Here is a 25,646-nt window from a genome sequence, read left to right as displayed (position 1 = left end):
CTGCAAGTTGAAGGGAACAGAGGACCCTGACTGGGTGCCAGAGTTGCCTATGACAGTAGAGGTAAACTGCTTCTGTGAACTCTGGACTGTAGCAGACTGACTGGCAGGATGTTGGGGTGAGAACAGTGATACACTTGGATAGGAGGACGAAGACCCAGAGCCAAACTGACTTGTGGTACCTTGAGGCTGAAGTGATCCACCATAAGTGGTGCTTCCCTGCAGGAGGAATGGCTTCGAGGACCCTGACTGGGTGCCAAAGCTAGAGGTAAACTGCTTCCTTGAACTCTGGACTGTAGCAGACTGACTGGAGGCACCTTGGGGTGAGGATAGCAATACACCTGGATAGGAGGACAGAGACCCAGAGGCAAACTGACTTGTGGTACCTTGAGGCTGGAGTGATCCACCATAAGTGGTACTTCCCTGCAGGAGGAATGGCTTCGAGGACCCTGACTGGGTGCCAAAGCTAGAGGTAAACTGCTTCCTTGAACTCTGGACTGTAGCAGACTGACTGGAGGCACCTTGGGGTGAGGATAGCAATACACCTGGATAGGAGGACAGAGACCCAGAGGCAAACTGACTTGTGGTACCTTGAGGCTGGAGTGAACCACCATAAGTGGTGCTTCCCTGCAAGTTGAAGGGAACAGAGGACCCTGACTGGGTGCCAGAGTTGCCTGTGACAGTAGAGGTAAACTGCTTCTGTGAACTCTGGACTGTAGCAGACTGACTGGCAGGATGTTGGGGTGAGAATAGTGATACACTTGGATAGGAGGACGAAGACCCAGAGCCAAACTGACTTGTGGTACCTTGAGGCTGAAGTGATCCACCATAAGTGGTGCTTCCCTGCAGGAGGAATGGCTTCGAGGACCCTGACTGGGTGCCAAAGCTAGAGGTAAACTGCTTCCTTGAACTCTGGACTGTAGCAGACTGACTGGAGGCACCTTGGGGTGAGGATAGCAATACACCTGGATAGGAGGACAGAGACCCAGAGGCAAACTGACTTGTGGTACCTTGAGGCTGGAGTGATCCACCATAAGTGGTACTTCCCTGCAGGAGGAATGGCTTCGAGGACCCTGACTGGGTGCCAAAGCTAGAGGTAAACTGCTTCCCTGAACTCTGGACTGTAGCAGACTGACTGGTGGCACCTTGGGGTGAGGATAGCAATACACCTGGATAGGAGGACAGAGACCCAGAGGCAAACTGACTTGTGGTGCCTTGAGGCTGGAGTGATCCACCATAAGTGGTGCTTCCCTGCAAGTTGAAGGGAACAGAGGACCCTTCCTGGGTGCCAGAGTTGCCTGTGACAGTAGAGGTAAACTGCTTCTGTGAACTCTGGACTGTAGCAGACTGACTGGCAGGATGTTGGGGTGAGAACAGTGATACACTTGGATAGGAGGACGAAGACCCAGAGCCAAACTGACTTGTGGTACCTTGAGGCTGAAGTGATCCACCATAAGTGGTGCTTCCCTGCAGGGTGAATGGCTTAGATGACCCTGACTGGGTGCCAAAGCTAGAGGTAAACTGCTTCCTTGAACTCTGGACTGTAGCAGACTGACTGGAGGCACCTTGGGGTGAGGATAGCAATACACCTGGATAGGAGGACAGAGACCCAGAGGCAAACTGACTTGTGGTACCTTGAGGCTGGAGTGATCCACCATAAGTGGTACTTCCCTGCAGGAGGAATGGCTTCGAGGACCCTGACTGGGTGCCAAAGCTAGAGGTAAACTGCTTCCTTGAACTCTGGACTGTAGCAGACTGACTGGAGGCACCTTGGGGTGAGGATAGCAATACACCTGGATAGGAGGACAGAGATCCAGAGGCAAACTGACTTGTGGTACCTTGAGGCTGGAGTGATCCACCATAAGTGGTGCTTCCATGCAGGGTGAACGGCTTAGAGGACCCTGACTGGGTGCCATAGCTTGAGGTAAACTGCTTCCGTGAACTCTCGACTGTAGCAGACTGACTGGAGGCACCTTGGGGTGAGGATAGCAATGCACTTGGATAGGAGGACAGAGACCCAGAGGCAAACTGGCTAGTGGTACCTTGAGGCTGGACAGAACCACTGTAAGTGCTACTTATTCCCTGGGAGGCAAAGCCAGTAGAGCCCCCAAACAAAGCACCGGAGCTACTTTTTGACTGGCTATAAACAGCTGGGTGTGATGACATGGGAAAACGCACATATTTGGCAGGGGCATACAGACCCAGAGTGCCCTGAGGCTTCAGATATAAACTAGAAGTAGAACTACCTCCCTGCACAGGAAAAAAAATACTGGAAGTTAATTGAGTGCCTGACCTGCTCTGGGTGCTTGTAGACACACTAGGTGAACTTTGAATGTTTGTGGACTGGCTAGAAACAGATGAAGAACTGAGCACGTTATAGGAGTCTGGGGTATATTGACTCGAGGCACCTTGAGACTGAGACAAGCCACTGTAACTGTCTTCACCCTGAGGGGAGATGGTTTGACCAGAGCCTTCTGAAGTCAGCACTTGGCTACCTTGAGAAGTGTACGTGGCACCTGGAGCAGATGAACTGTTGTAAGAGATACTCTCCTGCAAGAACGCAGGCAAAGTGGCTTCTGCTGATTCAGCACCAGAGGTTTCCAGGGAGCTGGACATGTACAAACTAGGGGAGCTTTGATCACTGGTGGACAGGCCAGAAGTGCCAAGTATGGCAGGGAAGCTAGTACTTTCTCCTGGTGTAGAAACACTAGCAGTATCTGGTGTAGAAACACTAGCAGTATCTGTAGCGGCTGATTCCGAGGAACCCTGGAGCGATGTCAAACTGCCTGCATACAGTTCATTTAAGGGTAAGGGCAAGGAAGTTAAAGCGGAGCTGCTTGGAGCTGTTTGGGCATTGGACGTTGATTCATGCCTGCTGGAAACATGACCTTTAACAAATTGGAGCAAGTTCAACCTTTTCAGGGGTCTGTTAAGGAATAAACTAGAGCCCACTTCTTCAGGCAAAATCCCAGTCACAGGGACCTCTGACACAGAAGACTGGACTGCACGAGGTGAGAAAGTTTTGTCAGAAGGTTGGCCCCACTGGTGGTGGGCATTTGAATGAGCTCCACCTATGAATCAGAGAAAATAGAAGACTTGTAGAAAAAGAAGCCTCAATTTAAAATCCTTTGCAAGAGAAAAAAAAAAGTAATACACACCAAAAACATAAGTCTTACCTTTAAATCCATGAGCATTACTCAAAAAGAGCAGAAAGATTACAAACAAGGGTAATCTAAAAGTAAATAAAACACATAAAATAAATTAATTATTTGCAGAATCATTCACAAACACAGATAGATAGAATGAATGAATGAATCTCACTGTGTCCACCCTTTATCCATGGCAAACAAAAAAAAACCCCTGAGTACTCCAAAGCCCCAAAATTCACTTTCTCAAACCACTACACAAACACTACAAATACAAACATACATGTAGCTGGAGATAAGTGTATTTTATAGGCCTTCATCAGTCCAATTAGGGCAAATAACTAATTACATGAAACATCGTTCACCTGGGAAACTAACTGGCTGTTGATGATTGTTTTATGAAGGCTCTGAATCCCAGTGCTGTTTAAACATTTTAAAGCAGATAATTAATCAAGCAATTAATCAAGCAATAAAAACAAAAAATGAAGCACAAATGTAATGTTTATCTAAAGTCATGTTTGCTTATTAGTATAGTTGAATTGGATTATCAAAGGACAGCAGCAAAGACATTGGTTAAAATACATAGTGTTATTTAACATTTAATTATTGCGAGTTTGCGTAAAATTCATATTTTACATGCACAAAAACTGTGAAATGCAAACTGAGTAAATGCCTGTTCACATTTAGTCTAGAACTAAAATAAGCATCATGTTGACACACACTTCACTTACTCCTGATTTCAACATTCAAGAGAGGATCTGTCAATGCATGGGGAAACAAAGTGACTTGCGTTACTTATTTGAAAAAGTAACTCAGATATTTTATTGTATAATTAAAAGAAATGTTTTACTTTACTAGTTACTTGAAAAGAAGTAAACTGATTTCTTGTAATGAGTTACCATCACACTATTGAAAATGTTCATTTTAAAGTTACCACTATGATCAGTGCTTTAGTTGAGCTCTCGACCCTTGATTTTTTTTTTTTTTTTTTAACAATAGTTTTCTGACTGCTGTTACTGTATTAATAAGACACAGTTGTTATGGGAAAAAAAATCAAACAAAACAAACTAACAAAAATGAGCAGATGACTGTTTCATAAAAGACGCTAAGAAAAGCGGGGATTAAACTCCAAAACCTGACTTGAATTAACCTAACAAATAAGTTGGGGCTAAAGGTTTCATAAAAGGTAATTGAAGTCTCACTAATTTGATCCAGGTTTTATCTAGTCTAGATAACTGCGTGTGCACGCTTTTCTTAAGCAGCCCTAGAAGTCGATCGTGGATCAAAAATATTTTGTGCTGTTTTATGCGTTTGAGACATGGCGTTTTCCTCAGTGCAAAACCTACATTTCACAGGTATATTCTCCATCTGTAAATGTTAGAAAGTCATGCAAATATTTCCATTTTGCTGCTAAACTTCACATTGAACGAGCGCTGCTGCGCGCAATAATTCTGAGTAAAATATAGCCTACATTTTGCTTGGAAAATTAACATGCGATATTTTATAACACTAGAAATATCTTCTAACGATAATAATTTATCTTTAGGATGTTGGATAATTTGCGGTGAACTTATAGCTCATTACACTCATTCATAGCCTATATTTTATACCTACAAAATAAAAATTTAACATAAGTAATTCAGACAAGACAACTGAGTCTTCTTAAGAGTAACTACTTACTCCAAGAGTAATACTTTTAAGAGTAACTGAGTTTGAACTATTTTAAATTTGCTTTATGAAACAGAATCAACCGACAATAAGTCTGACTAACCAAAATAAGCCTGGCTTGTATTCTAATCTTGTTTTATGAAACAGCCCTCAGGTGATATTGGGTATTTACTGATCATAAATATGATCCTGCATCACCAACACTGCAATACTATAGCACTGTTTTAGCAATCATACATCTAATTTCCTAACATCTACTAAACTATAGTAAGTTATATCAAATAAAAAAAATGAGACAAGTTACTTGTGAAGGATTACAAATTTAAGAATCTATTTCAAATATGCTTCTGTACATAACATCATGGTAAAGAATCTTTTAAGGTTAAGATCTCAGCAAAGTTGCAATTTCTGTTCTCTCCTTATTGTCAGACTGATGGGATTAGCACACGAATGATTCACTGAGAATCTCACCTTTTGTTCTGCAAATGGCTTTCAGACCCAAATGGCTCTTGGAGCCTTATGCTGATTGAATTAGGATGGGCCAGACCCTCAGTCTAGGGTGTTACCTTAACCTGTATACTTAATTTGCATGCTTTGTTCAGAGTCTCCACCTCTATGTAATCCCTCCCCCTTGGAATGTATATAACTACAATGCATACTGTATTAGAGTTAGATCATGATGGAAGTACTACAGCAACGTACAGCGGAGTTCTCAATAAAGAATAACTTCCGTTGAACGCGATCCCAACTGTCTCCAGGTCTCTGCTTCGATGAAAGAAAACTTTACAACACTTGCTAAGTTTAGGACAATTACTTTCCACAAGCTTTAAACTTTAAACCAATTACATTTCTGCCCCTGCCAACATAGTTGTAAAGTTAAAACCTTATTTAAATTGAGTGTCCTTCACGTATAAAATAATTTGATTTTAAGACAATATATGTAATGTTTATTTTGTTTTACAGTAAAGTATTAACAACTAATATACTAATTTTAACAATACAATTAGGGCGGTTTTGAAGTAAAAATAAAATACTTTTTTTGTGAATAATTAATGCATCAGAAAGCTACACTATAAATACACTATATATATTCAACAACATAAACAGTCATTTATATGTTACAGAGATTTTATTACTTATTGCATATTTATCTCTACAATAACATTAAATTGATTTTAATATTAACAGTGGTCTATGTACACTGCAAATGAAGCACATGGATGTAACATTCAGTGACAAACAGCACAAACATGATAAATCTGAAACGTTTATTGTTACTGAAGTAAAGAGTTCTCATCCGATTGTGAATCACTTCATCTCAGAATATCAGAAAACGTAAGAACTGACTACGTAACACCTTAACGTAAAATTACAGACCAAAGACCATTTTGGTGCTAAGGCTGACATCACAATGTTTCAGGTAAGACGGGTGCATGTGCGTAAATCATATTCCTCTGGGATTTGGAGGAATCGTCTCTTAGAAGTCCATGATAGATCCAGAGCTTCATGTGTAGTTTCTGATGAGGGATCGAGATGAATTCAATGCTGCATGTGTCCAACAACAGAAGACTCGTCTCCTCCTCTTGTGTGTTCATCAGGTTTTACAGTGAACCTGAATCTCCACTAGCAAGACCAAGTCTCTTAATTTCCAGTGGATCTTTTACCTGTAAAGACAAACACACGGAAGAATGAATCTATGAGATGCAAAAGATCAGGGGTGTTCAATCTTTTAAATGCCATGAACCTCCTAAAATGATCTTCACGTGAGAGACCTGTCGAATGTCTAAAATATTATTTGGAAAATATTTAGTTTCTATTAAGTTACATTATTAAATTTTTTTCCCAACTCATTATAGTGCTATTATGGGTGTAACGTTTCTCGGTAAAAATAAATAAATAAATAATCGAACCGTACCGATGTCCACCCATGGTTCGTCACGCACTCGCACCGCGGTTCATCTCAAATCTGACGACGCCTAGCAATCTAGAATATGGTTTGTTGAAAATAAATAAAACAAAGACAGACAGAGTTAGGCTAATGTATGTTTCTGTCGATGGATACACATTATGGCTTTCCTTAAACTTTGTTCAATGCGAGTGCCGCATGTTATAATATGACCAGTCATTTTCGCCATCATCACTCGGGTGTTGATAGTGCGCGAGAGACCTGAACAGCACACACTGCTATCTGTGTTTAAACTAAACTCATTTAAGCCTTGCCAATTTAAACATTCAAGCGCAAGACAGGAAAGAAAACTCACGGAAAGTGTGTGTACAGAGCGCAAATTTTGTGTTCTCTTTCAAGTCTTGTGATTGAACGGACAAATTCCCACAAAAATGATGTCAACATAATTTCCCGTCTTGGCGAGTATCCTAGCAAAAAAAGTGAGTTATGTCTTATGCGAATTTAAACCGTCAAGAACGAACGCATGTGTATCGGTATTTTGGATCCATGCATGGTCTTAAAGTGATAGCATTTAATGATAAAGTGAAGATTCTACGCAATGTTGTTTGTTTTACATTTAAATTATTCAATTTCTATACCTAAAAACTACTGTTAGATACCTAAATAACCGGAAGAGAACTGTTATTTTATTTTTATCTTTTCCCAATTGTATTTATTTGTGGTGTTGCTTGTGGTATATTTGTTCTTATTTTCTTTATTTTTATTTGACAGTAGTCCTTTTTTCCCTGAGCATGGCATCAAACCGTACCGAAACCATGACCCTAAAATCGAACAGTTAGTAATTTGAACTATTACACCCCTAGTTGTTATACTGCATTTATTTACCTATTTATTTTAATATAATATTAATTCTTTCTTTGTTAATTTACTTATTATAAGTAATATAGCAGTGAATGTGAGATATACTGTATGTAGTACAAATGAGAGAAGTCACAATTACAAATTTATTCCATATAAATCTGTGACAGGAGTCAACATAAACTTGGAAGTTGAAAAAGAAAACAGTAATTTGACAAGCTTTCACCGTTTTTCAAATATTTCTAATGGTTGAAAGTCAGCCAACGACAAAATGTTTTTTGTTTTTTAATTAGCAATTTTAATAATTTTGAATATTTATTTGAATTATTTTATACTCTTTCTGTAAACATTTCCACAGACGCTCTAGCCAGGGTTGCCAGGTCTGCAAAACAAAACTAGCCCAATGGCCAATTAAAAACAGACCCAAACTAGCGCAATGACCAATCAAAAACACACCAAAAGTAGCCTAATGACTCTTCCAAATTAAAAAAAAATCTACTTGCGGCAACCATTTAAAAGTATCCCAAATCTGTGGGAAAACCGTAGACTTGGCAATCCAGCCTCTAGCGTTCCTTAGCGTTAGCTAGCATTCCTAGCCCAGTTTGAAAACCCCTGTAATAGATATTGAATGGAGTTAATACGTTTTACAAATAACTTCAAAGCTGATTAAATAACATTAATCTACTTTCACACATTAAGTGAGTTTCAGGTGTCCAAATGCTATTTTGGAGAATTCACAGTCACAGACAGCCACAAACCAGATACTAAACCACAGTAATAACATTTTACTTTTAGGCTTTTCCAATCCCTAAAATCATTCAAATGGTTTTCAGGGAGTCGTATCTTAAAACAAATCATCATACCTGCTTTGTGGCTGTCAGGAGGAGCTAAACATTTTCTTTAATTTGGAGAAAAAGCCCTCGTCTTTCTGTTTGTGCCCTGTCCCAGTCTGAGTACCGCCCCCTCCTGGACAGAGACAGGCACTGGTTTTAACATGACCGCCCCCAGATTCCACTGTAAACGCTTTGCTTTTCCACTGCAGTTAGTACCGCTTCAGAGTGGGCGGGATTATAGACTGATCGTGATGCTGCTAGTGGGTTTGGGTCTCGTGTTGCAAATTCAATGACTCTGGTATTGCCGATTCTCTCTGACCAATCAGTGATCTGCAGTGCTTACACATCAAGTTTTAGTATCGGTACGGCTCGCTTGGAACCTCAACCGAGGTGCTACTATTTAATTGAGACGTACCGAGCAGTGGAAAAGCGCAATAACACTACCTGTAGTGGTGCTGGTCACGCCATTGACGGTTCCCTCCACATCGGTCTCGTCCTCCGCGTAGCTCATCATAAGGCCTCGTTGTCGGTCTGTCAACATCCTGGACAGGAGACAAACGGATGGATCAGTCATTTTAATGTTCAACAGTGGCATAAAACATCATATGTAAGTAGGGATGGGACGATTACCGGTTTCACTATAAACCACGATAAAATGTACTGACGGTTAGTAATATCGTTTAAAATTTAATAATCATTAAAACCGTGTTTGATTATCGCGATTTTAGATCCTGTTCAGCCAGCAACAGTCTGACGCAGCGCGCAATGTTATTTTTTTTATTCAAGAAGGAATTGCGGAAGGCAGTGACCGTGCTCGGGAGATTTTTCAGCCTTTTAAAAGAACCAATTCTGAGGTGTGGTCATATTTTGGCTTTAACAAAAGTCCTGAGGGAAACTTAATCGAGGATGGTCCCCCTGTCTGCAGAACATGCACACGAAAAAGTCGCTGCAATAGGGGTAAACTTCAGATCTGCCGAGTTGTCTTGTTGTGTGACCATCACCGACTGTTGTATAGCGAACGCAAGGCAAGTTAACTTTGACCTCAATACCAGGGAAGTAATTGGGCATAAAATGTTGTTTTAAGTTGAACTATTTTATATCAATCACTTGAAATAAACATGAAGCTTCCGCAAAGAAAAGTTCGCAGCAAGTGGCTTTGAGCCAAAGACGAACGAACAAGTTCAAACAAGACTATTAAGAGTGACATTTAAGAGATAATAATTCATATTCATTATACACTTATTACACCGTTTTCTTTACCACATAATTACGGGGACATTGAATTGAGATTAATGTTTTAAATCTTACCTGTTTATAAATCCATTCTGTACAGTGTACAAAACAATCGTTCAGACAAGATGATCACAACAATATTATCAAACTCTGTAAACAATAAATCAACTCTGATTTAATTTTCAATACAATTAAAAACGGAGACGCAAGACTGCAAGTTGTATTTGAATGAAACGAGAGAGCGCGTCCATTGTGATACATGGTGTAACGTCTGTCAGAGAGTTTGAAGTCTGCCCAGATGAAGAATACAAGACAGTGCAAATGAACTGGTAGTTCCACGAGACTTTTATAGATGTTTTCTCTCAGTTAAGCACACTCTTCACATACATGTCGAAGAGCGAATGTTAAAAGGGAAAAGAAAACACTCTAAAACACGCTACAAATCAAAGTGGAAGTAAACACATTATAATAAAACAACGGTCAGCAGTAGAGTGGTCATCTTACTCTTTGCGTGATCATTCTCACTCTCACTGTGCGTGCGCGCTCACATAAAACCAGCATGCATACAATAACGTACGCCATAGAAGAAGTTATCTTAAAGGCACATCAACATTCATGTCATGAACACTACTTAACACTAGGCGGCCGTTACAATGGATGTGCGCGGTGTTATAATGCGTTGCTATTGACGACCGTCATTATAAGGAAGGAAATGCTTTAAAAAGTGCATAGAGCTGCTTGTTTTATTTGTTGTTTGTTGATTTTCAAATATAAAACTTGTTGAAATGTCTTCAGTGTGAGCATCAACTCTATTTGAACACTTTCATCTCGTTTTAACAAAACCGTGATAATATTGATAATCACGATAATTTTGGTCACTATAATCATGATATTAAATTTTCATACCGTCCCATCCCTATATGTAAGAAGTCTTACTTGGGGATTTTGATCTTGACGTGGACGTAGTGGTCACCGTAACCGTAGCCGCTGACCCGCGGTATCCCTTTTCCTGAGAGCCGGATCCTCTGGTCGGTCTGGATTCCAGCTGGGATCTACGAGAACATTCACTGAGTGAATGACTGTGTTTACATGCATGAGAACATCTGGATTCGTTTTCTAATATGGTCATGTTAACATCACCAAGATGTCCCACCGAGAGATTGACGGTCTCGTTCAGTCCTTGTGCTCTGACCGTGCCGCCCAATATGGCCTGAGCCACAGAGATCATGACGTCAGAGTGGATGTCAGCGCCGTCTCTCCTGAAGATCGGACTCTTCTGGACCTGAGAACATCGACACGGATGATTAGCAAAGAGTACACAAGCTGGATCTGGGTTTCCAGATCCTGCTAAATACAGTCTATTCAATGGAAACAGACACTTGACTATGAACCATCACTGAATATACTTACCGTATTTTCCGGACTATAAGTCGCACTTTTTTTCATAGTTTGGCTGGTCCTGCGACTTATATTCAGGTGCGACTTATATATCAAAATGAATTCAGACTGAGATGAACCAAGATAAAACATTACCGTCTACACCCGCGAGAGGGCGCTCTAGTTGGCGCAGTTATTCAGAAGCGACACCATATGAAGAAAATTCAATGGATTCAGTGATGTGGAATGAGATCGCGGGAGCTTGGTGAACTTGTTTACTGGTAACTTGCTTGTTGGACTCCCTGGCTTATGTTAATTTAGCCTATTCAGCCTCCCAGGTATATGTTCTTTATGCTATTGTGTAGCTGAATAACTGTTAATGTGTTGCGTTAACATACCGGACACCTACTTAGCCTGTTGTTCTGTGTAGTTAAATAACTTGCCTTTCCAGATTAAATGTATGTTCTTGGTCTTGGATTTTGTGAAATAAATTTCTAAATAAATGCGACTTATACTCCAGTGCGACTTATATATGTTTTTTTCCTCTTCATGACGCATTTTTTTGACTGATGCGACTTATACTCCGGAGCGACTTATAGTCCGGAAAATACGGTAAACTGGACTGTTTAATTTCAGTTACTTCAAAGCCTAAAACAGCAAATGAACCAAAACCCACAAAACTTAAACTGACCAAGGAGATTTTGCACTGGAGGAACATTTTCATAGTTCCTACAACTATTGGCGGAAGTACGTGCTTTACGCTGTGTTCATGCTGCAGAAACTGCAAATGATTTTAGCTATAGGAACACCTGTTGGGACGACTAGCTCTTACTTTAGAGTAGGGTGTAATCGAGCACAATAGGAACTACCAGTTACATAAGTGTATGGTGATTGGCTGAATGCATGCCATAACAAAACACAGGCACCCGCCAATTTTGCAACTAGGAAAACGTCCCTAAGGGGAAAACGTAATCCTCTGTGGAACTCCCCTGTTGGCTTGTTCCTAAAACCACCTGGTGCGAAAGCCCTTCATGTAATCACTTGACGTGCTTATAGACTTCCTAAAACCTCAACGCCGTGATATACTCACTCTGAACGTGATGAAGATCTCTTTCTTCCCCACAGGCATTCGGACCGTCTGCCCATCTTCAATTCCTGAACAACACAGTAAACAAAAGCTCAAAACTCAACTCCTCCACTGAACCCGTCTCACTTCCCCAAAGACGACCGGCTAACTCACCAGCAGGAACAGGCACCGTGACGGTTCTCCTCTGTTTGGTCTGTCCCGTTCCTCGACACGCCGTACAGGGCGATGTGACGACCGAGCCCTTCCCGCCACAGCGCCGGCAGGTGGACCGCATCACGAAAGGCCCCGTGTTCACAGTCTCCTACAAGGACAAACGCTACGTTGAGTTATTGGACGCGTCTGAATGACGGGACGTGCTCGAAGGCGTCACTTACCATGCCAGTCCCGTTGCAGTTCCCGCAGTGCTGGACTTTAGATCCGGGCTCATGGCCTCGGCCGTCACAGCGCTGACACGCGCCCTCGACGCTGACGGTAATCTCCTTATTCACTCCTTTGGCAGCCTGAGCGAACGTGAGCTCCATGACATACTGTTAACAAACAGAATAGAGTGTTTATGGATATATGAGAGCATCAACTGACAGAATCACGGAATCCAGGCATAACAATGGAATTTACTGTGTAGCGCGGAATGTCACGGAATTCGGCCAAATTTGGAATAACAAATCAAAATTAGGGCTGTACAATAAATCAAATTCAAATTGTGATAAATCTGCAAAAAGGACTGCTACTGAAATCTGAAGTCTGCATGTTTTGTGTGTTTCAAAGTGGATGAACGGCACAGTTTGGTCTACTATACATACTCAAGTACGCTAATGCTAGTGGTGTTTTCAGCGTCTCACTATATGAACACATGAACTTCATCTCCAGAGCTGCTCTGAGAGTTAACAAAATTTAATTGAAGAACCTTTTCATAGTTCCTAGAACCATTGGCGGAAGTACCCGGATTTGGGCGTGCTCACACCGCAGGAACTAGGAACGATTTTAATTCTAGGAACTCCTTTTGGAGGAACTATTTTAGCTCCTACTTCAGAGTCAGTCTTAACCAGCACTATGAACTACCAGCGACTTAAGTGTATGCTGATTGGCCGAATGCACGTGAAACACCAGCAACCACCAGAAAAAAAAGTTGTGTAAACACACAGATTATAGCCTACACATTTACTCCAGAAACTAACTCTACGAACATGGAAAACGGTGATAGATGGACCTCTAAATCTATACTCTAAGGAGAAACTCCAACGCAACTTCGAGGGGACCAAGCTAAACGTGATTATGATTATGCATTTCTGCTCAGCTAGCGACACTGGATATCAACCACACGGCAAACGCTAATACCTTTTCATTACTGTCTACTTTCTATGTCTTACAGTTCTATCTAATAACGTATTAGACAGGACTGTTAAACAGGTCGTAAACTAATGAACATGGAGATTGCGAGCACTGTGAGCTCAGGCTCTGGCGTTCTCAGCACGTCAAAATAAAGGTCCGCCGCGCTATCAAAATAAAAGTCACACCAACAAGTGTGGCTTACGTCACTTCAGAGTTCTGGCGGTGCGAATGCAACCAGAAAATCAGTTAAAAAATAACAATAATCCAGTTACCTTGAAGAATTTATTACAAAAATATATTACAATTGCATTGTAAAATCTACTTATCAAAGTAATAACCATAAAAAAAATTATATTTTCGTTATTATTTTAAAGAGAATTATAAGAGATTCTAATATTCAAGTTTTAATTTACACAGTAAAGTTCTGTTGTGCAGCACTTATTTGACAAGGAAAATAAATAGTTCAAAAATGGCCAAAGAAAAGGCAAAATGTTACTTTTTTAAATGTTACTAAATTGAGTTTTACGAACTCATTCAGACATGCTTTTTAATGACTAAAATTGAATTAAACCATTAAAACTAGAATCAGAAAAATGTAAACCGAACAAAATAAAAGTCCAGCTTCTGTAACATCGGCCGCACAGAAAAACAATACATCTACAGAGGAGACCATATCTGACCTCTTGTGGCTGATCGAAGATGGCGTTGAAATCCCCGAAGCCTCGCGCTCCGGAAAACTCGCCAAAGATCTTGCGGAAAAGCTCCTCTGGGTCGATGCTGGCGCCTCCGCCCCAGTACTGCTGATGTCCCGCGCCGGCCTGACCCGCATCGAACCCGGCGGAGCCATACGTGTCGTACTGTTTCCTCTTCCCCTCGTCACTGAGCACCTGAGGACAACGGAAACGCATTATTTCAGCTGGACTCAGATATCTGAACAAGCCTTGGTGGAGAGAAGCTTCAAACCTCGTAGGCTTCGGCCAGCTGCGCAAACTTCTCCTTAGCTTGAGGGTCGTCTTTGTTAGTGTCTGGATGATACTTCTTTGCCATCTGAATGGGGAAAGAATGAACCATGGTCAAAAGCCAGAAATTACGCCGGGGCTAGTTGTCACACACTTTACTCCAGTGATTATTTGGTCTACTGCTTTACAAAAAACAAAGAGCTATTTACCATTTCCATTGGTACTTCCCAGGAAAAGAGATACCCGAATAGTTGTGAAAACTAGCCCCGCTCTATATAGAAGGCAAACTCCCACTAATCAGGTGTCTTACCTGGTAATAAGCTTTCTTAATCTCCTTCTGTGTTGCAGAGCGTGGGACTCCTAAGATCTGGTAGAAGTCCTGTTTTCTTGCAGGAGAGCTGGTGTGGAACAACATCTTGCACATGAGATGAGAAGAAGGGCCCACGGCTGTGACACACAATACTATTATATTACTTATGATTCCAATTATGAACAGCATATTTACTATGGTTTTACTACTGTAACATGCAGCAACTACAGCATTTTTACAACAAATACCGACTTCGGGACAGGTCTTTTCTAGGAACCAGATGGAAACAGAGATCTACCATTGTGAAACTGAGCAAAACACCACAACATAACCATCATACTAAGGGGTATTTTGAAAATTCTTCGTAATAATAATAATAACGCATAGACTCAATGTGTTTTTATTAGTCCAGCTGACAGTCACTGCTAAACTGCAACAAGGTCAGAGAAGTTTCTGGAAAATGAGGAAAACCAAGTCTAGGATTTCTCATCAGGTCCAAACTCTTATTCACACATTATCGATTAGGTAAGTTAGTTATTGATCAATGATGTGATTATGTGCATGCATTGATCTGAGCTCCATGTTTGCTTTCTGACCTACATGTTGCAATTGAATGTAACCTATATATGGTTATACATCCTCATGTCATCTAACATGTGAAGCTGAATCTATATCGATCAGCTCGGACCTGATTTTTAAACGTCGTTTAAAACGAGTTAGTAGTTTGTATGCTGGATGCTCAGGCCTTCTCTCTCACCTGTCATGCCTCTCAATGTCACCGCGGTCCCGGCTCCTCCAGCAACCCCGCTGCGCGTTGCCCAGATCTGCCGGCCCGACAGCGTCGAGACGCGTCTGTAGGCGTCATGTGCCCTGGAGATGAAGGGTGAGCAGGCCCGTGTGTGGCTGCAGGACACGGCTACTGTGATCCAGCGTGCGGAGCTGCGAGCCGCTGAACACGCCATCTTTGCCACTCACTGACACGAGAGCGACTGCGCATGTGCACTGCGAGCGGCACACGCATGCGCATTACTGTTTAGAGGGAGATTCTTGGTTAGCCTGGCCATTTCTTTTTGGACGCATGTGAACTGCATTAGAGTGGACGGGCTCGTGCATTTGCTGTCAATGAAACTGAGGAAAAACTATGAAATAGGCTATGTGCACAAGCGTCGCGACGAACTTCCGCTATTGTCAGTTGTCGGCATATCAGTTTCCGGTTTACGGCCGCTTCATCGGCATCCGCTGTAAACAAACAAGATGAGTGCTGCTGTTGTACGAAATAAAGAGATACTATGTGCGTGACACATCTAAGTTTCTAAGAACTGTAGGTGGATCTTACGGCCGTTTCCCACATACTCCGTGTGCAGTGTGTGTGTGTGTGTGTGTGTGTGTGCGCGGTGCAGGAGCAGCACGCGCTATAGTGCTTCATATATGATGCGTTTGCAGTGAATAACTGATTCACGGCTGTACCACAAACACTTACTATTTTTATTTAAAATCCAGAAGTTACGCTGCAACTTTTATTTAATAAAATGTTTTTTCAGCATTGCGATTCTCTTTGTACACATATAACCTACACTCTTTAATGGACGCATGCACGTTTAAACACAATTTAAACAACGTAGGGCTATTATTCCATGCATTACTTATATTAAGTTGCTCAAGCAAGTGGTCAAATATTTAACTGTAAATTGACAAAAACAGCCGACTCTCATGCCTTTTCTTTTCCATTTAAATTTTAATAAAATAAATCTTGCATGTCACAAAGAACTTGTTTTTCCACCTCCACGAATGAGAGTGTTGATCATTATGTAGCCTTGTTGAAGTAAATTGTAGTTTACCTTGCTTTACCCCGGTCTTCTAAAAGTAAAAAGATGACTGTGAAAAATAGTAGTAGGCCTATAGAATTAAATGCATTTATGGTGAGATTACTACAATTTATTGACAAATTACAATTTATCTAGATCGTTTCCGCACCGAGTCTATTTCTGCTGTGCTGCAAACGCTGAATTAAATTGACAGCGCATGTTTCGTGGTCAAAATTAACAAAGATTGACATGAAAATGTAGTAATTTCACCATAAATGCATTTAATTAAATAAATTGTAGTCTCATTCGTGGAGGTGGAAAAACAAGTTCTTTGTGACATGCAAGATTTATTTTATTAAAATTTAAATGGAAAAGAAAAGGCATGAGAGTCGGCTGTTTTTGTCAATTTACAGTTAAATATTTGACCACTTGCTTGAGCAACTTAATATAAGTAATGCATGGAATAATAGCCCTACGTTGTTTAAATTGTGTTTAAACGTGCATGCGTCCATTAAAGAGTGTAGGTTATATGTGTACAAAGAGAATCGCAATGCTGAAAAAACATTTTATTAAATAAAAGTTGCAGCGTAACTTCTGGATTTTAAATAAAAATAGTAAGTGTTTGTGGTACAGCCGTGAATCAGTTATTCACTGCAAACGCATCATATATGAAGCACCTGCACCGCGCGCGCACACACACACACACACTGCACACGGAGTATGTGGGAAACGGCCGTAAGATCCACCTACAGTTCTTAGAAACTTAGATGTGTCACGCACATAGTATCTCTTTATTTCGTACAACAGCAGCACTCATCTTGTTTGTTTACAGCGGATGCCGATGAAGCGGCCGTAAACCGGAAACTGATATGCCGACAACTGACAATAGCGGAAGTTCGTCGCGACGCTTGTGCACATAGCCTATTCTGAGGAATTTTTGTTTAATGCATCTCAACATTAAACACAACGCATTATATAGTGAAATACGATTTAAAAGCCAAAATAAAATCTATCTATCTATCTATCTATGTATAGAAATGTTTATTTATTTATTTATTTACTTACTTATTTGCTTATGAAATATGTGAGTGAGCATGATTGAGAACATGTTACACAATAGTGTAAAGCATTTGCAATGAGAAACTGCTTTTATGATGTGCAGAGCTGACTAGATGACATGGTTGAACAAGTAGTTTGAGAATTTCAGTTGTGATCTGAGAAATGTACCAAAGTGACCGAGAAAACCTGTAACAGGCATTATAAACATTCCATGTCAGATATTTATGGAATAACCATGCATGTCTGACAGGTTTTAATAACTCAATGGATAAGTTTGCATGTGATGGCTCACACAATGAAATAACGTTTAGAAGTTGTGAAGAGTTTGACAGTTTGTGCATGTTTGACATACTGTGTAGGCCTACTGTGCAAATTATAGATTGCACTTATGTGTCAAAGTGAACAAAACAGGCTTACTGTTCAGAGATCTGAATTAATTATTTTAAAGAAAGAAAAAAATAATAATTTGAGAATTGAGCCAAAGCAACTGAGAAAAAAAAAAAAAAAAAGTCTAATATTTTTTTAAACAGGGTAAAAATACATTTTTGTCAATTGTCAATTTATTTTAGAGGAGGATAGGGTACATGAACTAACTGTTTTTTATTTTTATTTTTGTATAAATATCCTAACTATAGGCTATAGCTATTGGAGACCATTCTGCATTTTTGTAAGTGAACCCTCCATTAAAAGCACCGACTGCGTTTTTATTTCGCAGACATGACACAATACTGCGTGATTTACTGAACGGCCCGCAGTGCGAGTTTATGATTTGTAAATCAGCGTTTGAGCGACGCGTATCGCGCGCGCCAGCTCTGCTTCACAGAAACGCACTCATTCAAACGCACAGGATCAGGATCACAACAGCGAGACACCCGGAAGGTTCAAACGCGCGACCAGCAGCAGCTCAGAATGAATCGCTTTAAGACGTCCAAATATAAGAACACCACTCCGAAAATCCCCAAGAAAGATGTGAGTATAGCCTCCCTGCGCTGGACAGCGCGTGATATCATTGAGCGTCTTGTGATTTGGGTTTCGAGCAGAAGGAGTGGTGCCGATGCACTGATGGTGTCTTAACTTCCTCTGTCCTCAACTGAAGCTTCATGCACTTTAATATGCAGGATCTTGTAGGCATTGCATGAATGTGTGATGATGACTCTGTCATTTCATGCTGAATGTGTTATGAAGATGCATTGAATGCAGTTCGTTGAGATTGATTGAACTTGATTCCGTTTCATTCTGATCTTGTTGGAAGTGTATTCGTGTTTTACAAAATGCCATAAATGCGTATAGTGCATTCAAAGATGCGTAGAGTCAGTTCACATGACACTTACATATAGCTGTCATTAAGAAATGTAGGTGAATAACAATTGCAAAAAGTTAAAGATATAAAATGTTGTGCAGTCAAAAGCTTTTGGTGACCAGATTTACTGTGATAACCAAGGACTAAAGCCTTCAAGATGAAGTAATTGAATCAGTTAATAATTACTTTAAAAAAAAGTTAAATATTCAGATTGATTTTGAGATAGTTAATGACAATTAAAGCTTTTTCCACAATACTCTATGAAAACACTACACGTTTTTCCCCAAATCAGGCCCCCAAAATCTTGTCCTGTATAAATGAACAGCAAAAACGCATAAAAAAAAATTCAGTTTTTAGTTGAAATGGTGTCGTGTAAACGACCCCAAAATGACATGAAATGAACAGCTTCAAACCTTGATTTCCAGTGTTTTTTTGTTGTTTTGTTTTTTTACAATAATGGAATGGGTTTTTTTTTATGGAACATTGCAAAACAAATTGGTGCATTTCACTTATTGATTTATTGAATTATGTATTGATTTATTGTTTCAAAATAAGGGTACATTTACATGGCAATGATTTATATAAAGCGGAAAAGTTGTTACCTTGTGTTTTTCACATATAGACGACCACATTGTCAAAACCGCCCCGTTCACACGGATCCGCGAAAACGACTGAAACGCTGTATGGTCATGCCAGGCCAGTAGATGGCGATGCCACTTTGTAAAGAAACACTACGCACCTTTAGACTATAATACACATCACATGCGCATGACGTCGCCGTTTTCACAAATTCATGTTTTTGTAGTTTATTTGGAGACAATAATAGTATAGTTTTCAGAAACTTCCACTTTGAATCCCGTTTTCAGGCTCCCAAAACACCGTTGTCGTGTAAATGAACGGCCAAAACGCATAAAAAGTTTTGAGTTGAAAACGCTGTCGTGTAAACGGCCCCTAATTAGTAAATTGTTTGGCACGTTGGTTTGTTACCTTGGCACTTTTTCGCCTGATCACATCGTTTTTTGTTGAAACATCTACAACTTGTGATGCTGTAGAATGATTTTTCTTCATTCTAGACCGTCTTTCCAGCGACAAAAAGGAGCTCATGTTTCTTGTTGTCATATATGTTGTAATACCCTGTTGTGAAAGGGTTGGTTGATTATGATTGTACTTTTTTAACTACAGTTAGTGTGTAATGTTGCTGTTTGAGCATAAACAACATCTGCAAAGTTACAACGCTCAAAGTTCAAAGCAAAGGGAGATATTTGCTTCATTCTTTTTTAGAAATCACTTTTTAAGGACTACAACAAACAGCTGGTAGGAACTACACGACATTCCTCCAGGGTTAGTGACATCACCAACCCTAACATTTACATAAACCCCGCCCCCGGGAACGTGATTTATAGATTATCATGACAGAGAATGCTAATCAATGACTAGAAGATAACTACACATAAGCTACATAAATTAATCAACTAACCATTCAGAAATGTTGTCTACATGTTGTCACTTCCTCTTGAGTCTCTCCATCATTGTCTGACTCCGGTTTGAACATAAAAGGCTAAAAGTTTTTTAATTTTTTAGTGCATGTCTGTGCAAGGAGGTAATTGAAGCTCCGCCCTCAGCAGCAGCTCATTTGCATTTAAAGGGACACACAAAAAACCGGTGTGTTTTTGCTCACCCTCAAAAAGTTAAAATTTGAACATGCTATATAAAAATATCTGTGGGGTATTTTGAGCTAAAACATCACATACACACTCTGGGGACATCAGAGACTTATTTTACATCTTGTGAAAAGGCCATTATACCACCCCTTTAAATAGCAGCCCCTTCAGTGTGAATTCTTCACATTCCTGAGCTGTATATGATCACGTGTTTGTGTGTCCGTGTGTGCGTAACGGCACATGTAGAAGTGATGTGTGAATGTCTTTACACTAGTTAACAGTATATCTAATCAAGTGCCATTTTGTCGCTGTTGTGATTTCACATCTGTTGTTTACTTATCAGTCTTAGATATAGCACTGTGATTTTCATCTGGCTTTGCTTCAGGACCCAGTTTTGACATCAAGTGGTGACTCAGCACAGTGTTTAAACTTATTATCTATGAAAAATCCTTAAAATCAAACAGTATAAATGTATTGAAACTACCATATTAGGTGTATTTTGATCTCATTGAGGCGTTGAGCATGGGAGCATGTTTTCCCAAAGTTTGGGTCAGCGTGTGTATATTGCAGATACAGTGTTTCATTGTTGTCATTGGTGTTCACCTCTACCTGATAGTGTTTAGGTCACATGACAGGAGGTCACACACTGTTAAAGATTGACAGACGAGTTTGTGTTTTGAGGACGTTTAGCTGAGCGTCCGGATGTAAAGCGCTGACCGATGCTGCTGTAAGTGGAAGATGAGATCAGAAAGAAATGAATACTTCTATTCAGCAAGGTTGCATTAAATGGATAAAAAATGACATTACAGACGTTTATTATGTTACAAAAGATTTATGTTACAGAAGGATCCTAAAACAAAATTTATCCTGGTTCCCATAATAATGTGAAGCAGCACAACTGTTTCAGAAATAATCAGAAATGTTTCTTGATCATCAAATCATCATATCAGAATGATTTCTGAAGGATCATGTGACACTGAAGACTGGAGTAATGATGCTGAAAATTCAGCTTTGATCACAGGAATAAATTACATTAAATAACTGCAGCCTTGGTGAGCAGAAGTGATTATTAAAAACATTTACCAACCCCAAACTTTAGGCTCAGGTCCCTCCTTCAATGCGAGCCTGGTGTTATTTGACCAGTTTTATCGTCCAGCAAGCGGGGAAAATTGTCTGTGTGTATGGCCAGAACTGAAGGGTTTGGTTTTGTTTGTCAGGATTAGAGTTTCATATGCATATTCTCAGTTCTTTTTAAGGCCTTATTGTCATAATTTTTATTTCTAATGCACTGGCTTGTCACCTCATCATGCCTGTGTCTCTCTGTAATCCTCTTCAGATGGTACGGCACAAGAGCATGCGTGTGTCTCATAGGCCTGATGTGTGTGAGTGTGTTCTCTCTGGTCCAGGCTCTCTGCATGTTGTTTCTTGTTGGCATTCTGGAAGTGTTTGAAACCATACAGCTGCCCTTCCTTTGCAGGAGCTCTTTTGCATTTCCTCAAGTGCGTCTGCTGCTTCTCGTGTGTGTGTGTGTGTGTGTGTGTGTGTGTGCCGTTGGCTGGAGAAAGTGTGGCGTTTCTATCCGTTTCCTCTTTCCTGTTTGTGATGATGTCATATGCATCAGCTGGTTTCAGTGTCGTCTTTAGTCAACATCTCAAGGCTTTTGCTGTGTGTTCCAGTGTTATTTTCGTATTATATACTATTATAGTATTTGTTACTATTTTATAGTAAATATTTTTTTAAATATATATATATATATTTTTTTTGTAATTGAAGTAAAAATGTTCTATTCATTGTTTATTTTATTTCTGATAAATAAATCAGAGATTCAGTGATTCTTTTTTTTCCTTTTTCTTTTTTTGATTAACAATAACAACACTGGTGTGTTCTTTCTTTAGCACAGCTGTTTCGCTTCCTCCCTTTTGAAGTCATTTCATTTTGACTGTCGAGAGAAACACTGTGGCTTTTAAGTTTTGCTGCCATGACCTCATCGTGACCACGGCTTTGTAACCCAATCCGACAGCCAGTGAACCACATTAAAATGTCCACACGCACGGATGTGAACGCGTGTCCAACAGGTCGCAGGCGTGCCGTCCTATTGTGCACGTGTGTTACTGTTGCAGAACAGAACTCAGTGCTCAACGAGGCAATAACGTTTCCTTCAATTGTCTGTTGTTGTTCTGGCTAGCTATAAACATGGCAACAAGTTCAAGTTCACTTTATTTGTATAGCACATTTACAACAGCCACTAGGCTGACCAAAGTGCTTTACAGAACAACCAGATTAAAATATAGTAAGACCTGCATAACAACACATGAAACACAAATAAGAGCAGCAAAGCTAAGCGAAGCCTTAAAACCTGGGTGACAAAACAGTATCAGACTCAAATATAAAATAGTAGAACCAACCATTAGAGAAGAGATCAATCTACTAAAGAAAACAGGTTTTTAACAGAGACTTGAAGACAGACAGGGTAGGGGCCGTATAGAGGCACGGTCGTCCCAGAGTCGTGGCCCTGCCACCGCAAATGCACGCTCCCCTCTACACTTGAGTCTAATGCGAGGGACGACCAGCAGAGCCTGGTCGTTGGACCTTAGGCTTCTGGACGGAGCGTAAGGATGGACAAGTTCAGAGAGATAGGCAGGAGCTAAGTTATGAAGAGGTTTAAAAACAAAACAAAGAGTAGAATTTTGAAATCTTTTCTCTGTCGAACTGGCAGCCAGTGTAGAGATTTGAGAATCGGAGAGATGTGGTCATATTTGCGACACTTATGTAGAAGTCTGGCCGCATCATTTTACACTAACTGAAGACCAGTAATTTGGAAACTTAATATACCGCAATATAAGGAATTGCAGTAATCTAGCCGAGACGTTATAAATGCATGAACAGCCATTTCCAGAGTTTTCGGGGTGAGAAAGCCTTTGATTTTAGACAGTAGACGAAGTTGGTAGAAACTGGAACTGATTACGGATGAGATCTCTTTGTCAAATTTTAGTTCCACACCCCTGGGGATTTAAAAGCCGAAAGACTCTCTAACTCTGGACTTACACAATGAGAGTTTTCATTTGGGCCGAGAACAAAGACCTCAGTCTTGTCTTCATTTAGGAAGAGGAAATTTTGGGCTAGCCATGCTTTAACCTCCTCTAAGCAGAAGAGATTTCATCGCTGCAGGGTTGTTTCTCTTGATTGGAATATAAATTTGAGTGTCGTCCGCGTAAAAATGAAAGGATATGCCATGACCCCTTAGAATTGCGCCCAGAGGTCGCATGTGAAGAGAAAACAGAGAAGGAGCCAAACTAGAGCCCCGTGGAAGACCACAGGTCAGAGGTGCCGTAGAGCTGGAGAAACTACCCATCTTTACTGAAAACTTTCTGTCAGACAGGTATGACTGAAACCATTTCAGGACAAAAGCTTTTAGACCCACCCAAGACTCAGGTCTAGATAGAAGAGTAGGGTGGTCAATGGTGTCAAAACCAAATGAAAGATCTAAGAGAATACCAGAGTATCTCCAGAATCAGTGGAGAGATCAATATCATATAGCACTCTCAGGAGGGTGGACTCAGTGCTGTGAGCAGGACTAAAACCAGACTGAAAAACCTCATAGATACAATTATTTGACACAAAGTGTTGGAGTTGATCCAGCACAATTTTCTCCAAAAGCTTAGAAATTAAAGGGAAGACAGAGATAGGCCGAACATTTTTTTAAAACAGAAGGATCTAGTGAAGGCTTCTTGAGCAGAGGAGTGACCGTAGCCACTTTAAGGTTGGCAGGAACAGAGCCCGTTTTGAGACGCTTGTTGATAAGAGATACCATACTTGGCCCAACCGAATCAATGATTCATTTTAAAAATCTCGGGTGAATGATATCATTAGGACAAAATGAAGGTTTGAGCTTGACAATCACGTCTTTCAGTGTCTGGAGAAAAAAAATTCTGCTCTTGTGTATCGGAGAGCAGAAAATCTGAGAACACAATATCAGTGTCATCGAGCCCGTAAGATCAAGATCCAACACGCGGCCCTGAATATGAGTAGAGTTTTTGATCCACTGCAATAGATTAAAAGCATCTATTAAAATAAGGAACTCCTGCGACAAAGAGTTTGAGAGCCAGCAAACATGAATATTAAAATATTACCCACCAGTAGGAAGCGATCATAGTTTGTGGCAATATTGCAGATAAGCTCTGTATAAAACTGCTGTATAAAACCCAACAGTTTAACTCTGAAGCACAGGTATGGTTTAGTTCTGAGGACACAAACAGTTGTGACACTATTAAGGGTCGCCACTTGAAGTCAAATCTGAAGGAAAAAAGACCCATAGATCTTCAGAACTTTCTCTGATAGCTTGGAAACTTTTTTGTTTGGCGAACCCCTTTGACCTAAAATATTCTCTTTGTAGATATTTAGTGACTATTTAAAAACACATTTGCATGTCATGGTTCTCTGATCTTGGTCACATGATTTGCAGGTGAACATAAAATATGTAATATTCTTTAGTAAGTGAGTGTTTATATATACATAGTTAATTTTGTTGTTATTTTAAAATGAGTTATTTTAATTTTGACAATCTGCTTAATTTTTTAGTTTTATGTTTTCATTATTTTATTTGAAAAAATAAATAAATATAAATAGAAAAAAGTATTATTTTAAAATTATTTATTTTAATATTACATTTTTATGATTTTAATTTTAATATTTATTTTAAAGTTCATTATTTTAATACTTGACTTTCATTTTTAGTAAGTTTCTATTTTAAAATGACTTATTTCATATGATTGTATATACAATTATTTATTTTAATTTTACATTGCTTTAATTTTTAGTGTTATATACTCATTATTTATTTAAAACATACTTATTTAAAAATATATATATTTTAATATTACATTTTTATGATTTTCATTTTTTGTAAGTTTTTATTTTAAAATGAGTTATTTATTTAAATGTGACATTATGCTTTCATTTCTATTAGTGTTATACTTGTATTATTTCTATTTTAACAATTGTTTTTTCACATTTTTATGATTTTATTTTTAGTAAGTTTTGATTTTAAAATTAATAATTTAAATTTTACATTATTCTTTAAATTTTTGTTTTATATATTAATTTTTTTATTTTAAAAAT

General features: G+C 39.6%; 2 protein-coding genes across 3 annotated transcripts in view; one reads left to right on the top strand and one right to left on the bottom strand.

Annotated features, from left to right (window-relative positions):
* Positions 1-5,739: 5,739 nt before the first annotated feature.
* On the bottom strand, positions 5,740-15,717 carry dnaja3a (DnaJ heat shock protein family (Hsp40) member A3a). Of its 2 annotated transcripts, XR_014608907.1 has the most exons (12): positions 15,461-15,717; positions 14,704-14,840; positions 14,398-14,481; positions 14,115-14,321; positions 12,480-12,632; positions 12,259-12,406; positions 12,109-12,173; positions 10,795-10,923; positions 10,578-10,693; positions 8,853-8,950; positions 6,727-6,795; positions 5,741-6,475 (listed from the first exon to the last, which is right to left on the bottom strand). XR_014608907.1 is itself a non-coding variant. In XM_084134527.1 (11 exons), the coding sequence occupies exons 1-11, from the start codon at positions 15,663-15,665 to the stop codon at positions 6,453-6,455; spliced, it is 1,365 nt and encodes a 454-aa protein (XP_083990653.1). In that variant the 5' UTR covers positions 15,666-15,717; the 3' UTR covers positions 5,740-6,452. The 2 variants fall into 2 exon arrangements, 1 of the variants encoding a protein (XP_083990653.1); XM_084134527.1 differs by lacking the exon at positions 6,727-6,795 and having other exon boundaries at positions 5,740-6,475.
* A 2,661-nt stretch (positions 15,718-18,378) lies between these two features.
* Positions 18,379-25,646, top strand: part of coro7 (coronin 7) — a 142,133-nt gene continuing 134,865 nt past the window's right edge. Inside the window, exon 1 of the mRNA XM_084129870.1 lies at positions 18,379-18,536. Within this exon, the coding sequence (XP_083985996.1) occupies positions 18,477-18,536 (60 nt within the window). The 5' untranslated portion in view covers positions 18,379-18,476. The remainder of the gene's footprint in view (positions 18,537-25,646) is intronic.

The sequence above is a fragment of the Abramis brama genome (genome assembly GCF_963993115.1).
Source record: "Abramis brama genome assembly, chromosome: 1".
Taxonomy (NCBI): domain Eukaryota; kingdom Metazoa; phylum Chordata; class Actinopteri; order Cypriniformes; family Leuciscidae; genus Abramis; species Abramis brama.
This window is presented reverse-complemented; position numbering and strand designations above follow the sequence as displayed.

Excerpts from the sequence above, each read along its gene's own strand:
- dnaja3a (XM_084134527.1), bottom strand. The coding sequence starts at position 15,665 with ATGGCGTGTTCAGCGGCTCGCAGCTCCGCACGCTGGATCACAGTAGCC. Across the intron at positions 8,951-10,577 it reads GTCAAGATCAAAATCCCCAA|GATGTTGACAGACCGACAAC; the intron begins GTAAGACTTCTT and ends TCTCCTGTCCAG. Across the intron at positions 6,476-8,852 it reads CGTGACCAGCACCACTACAG|GTAAAAGATCCACTGGAAAT; the intron begins GTAGTGTTATTG and ends TTGTCTTTACAG.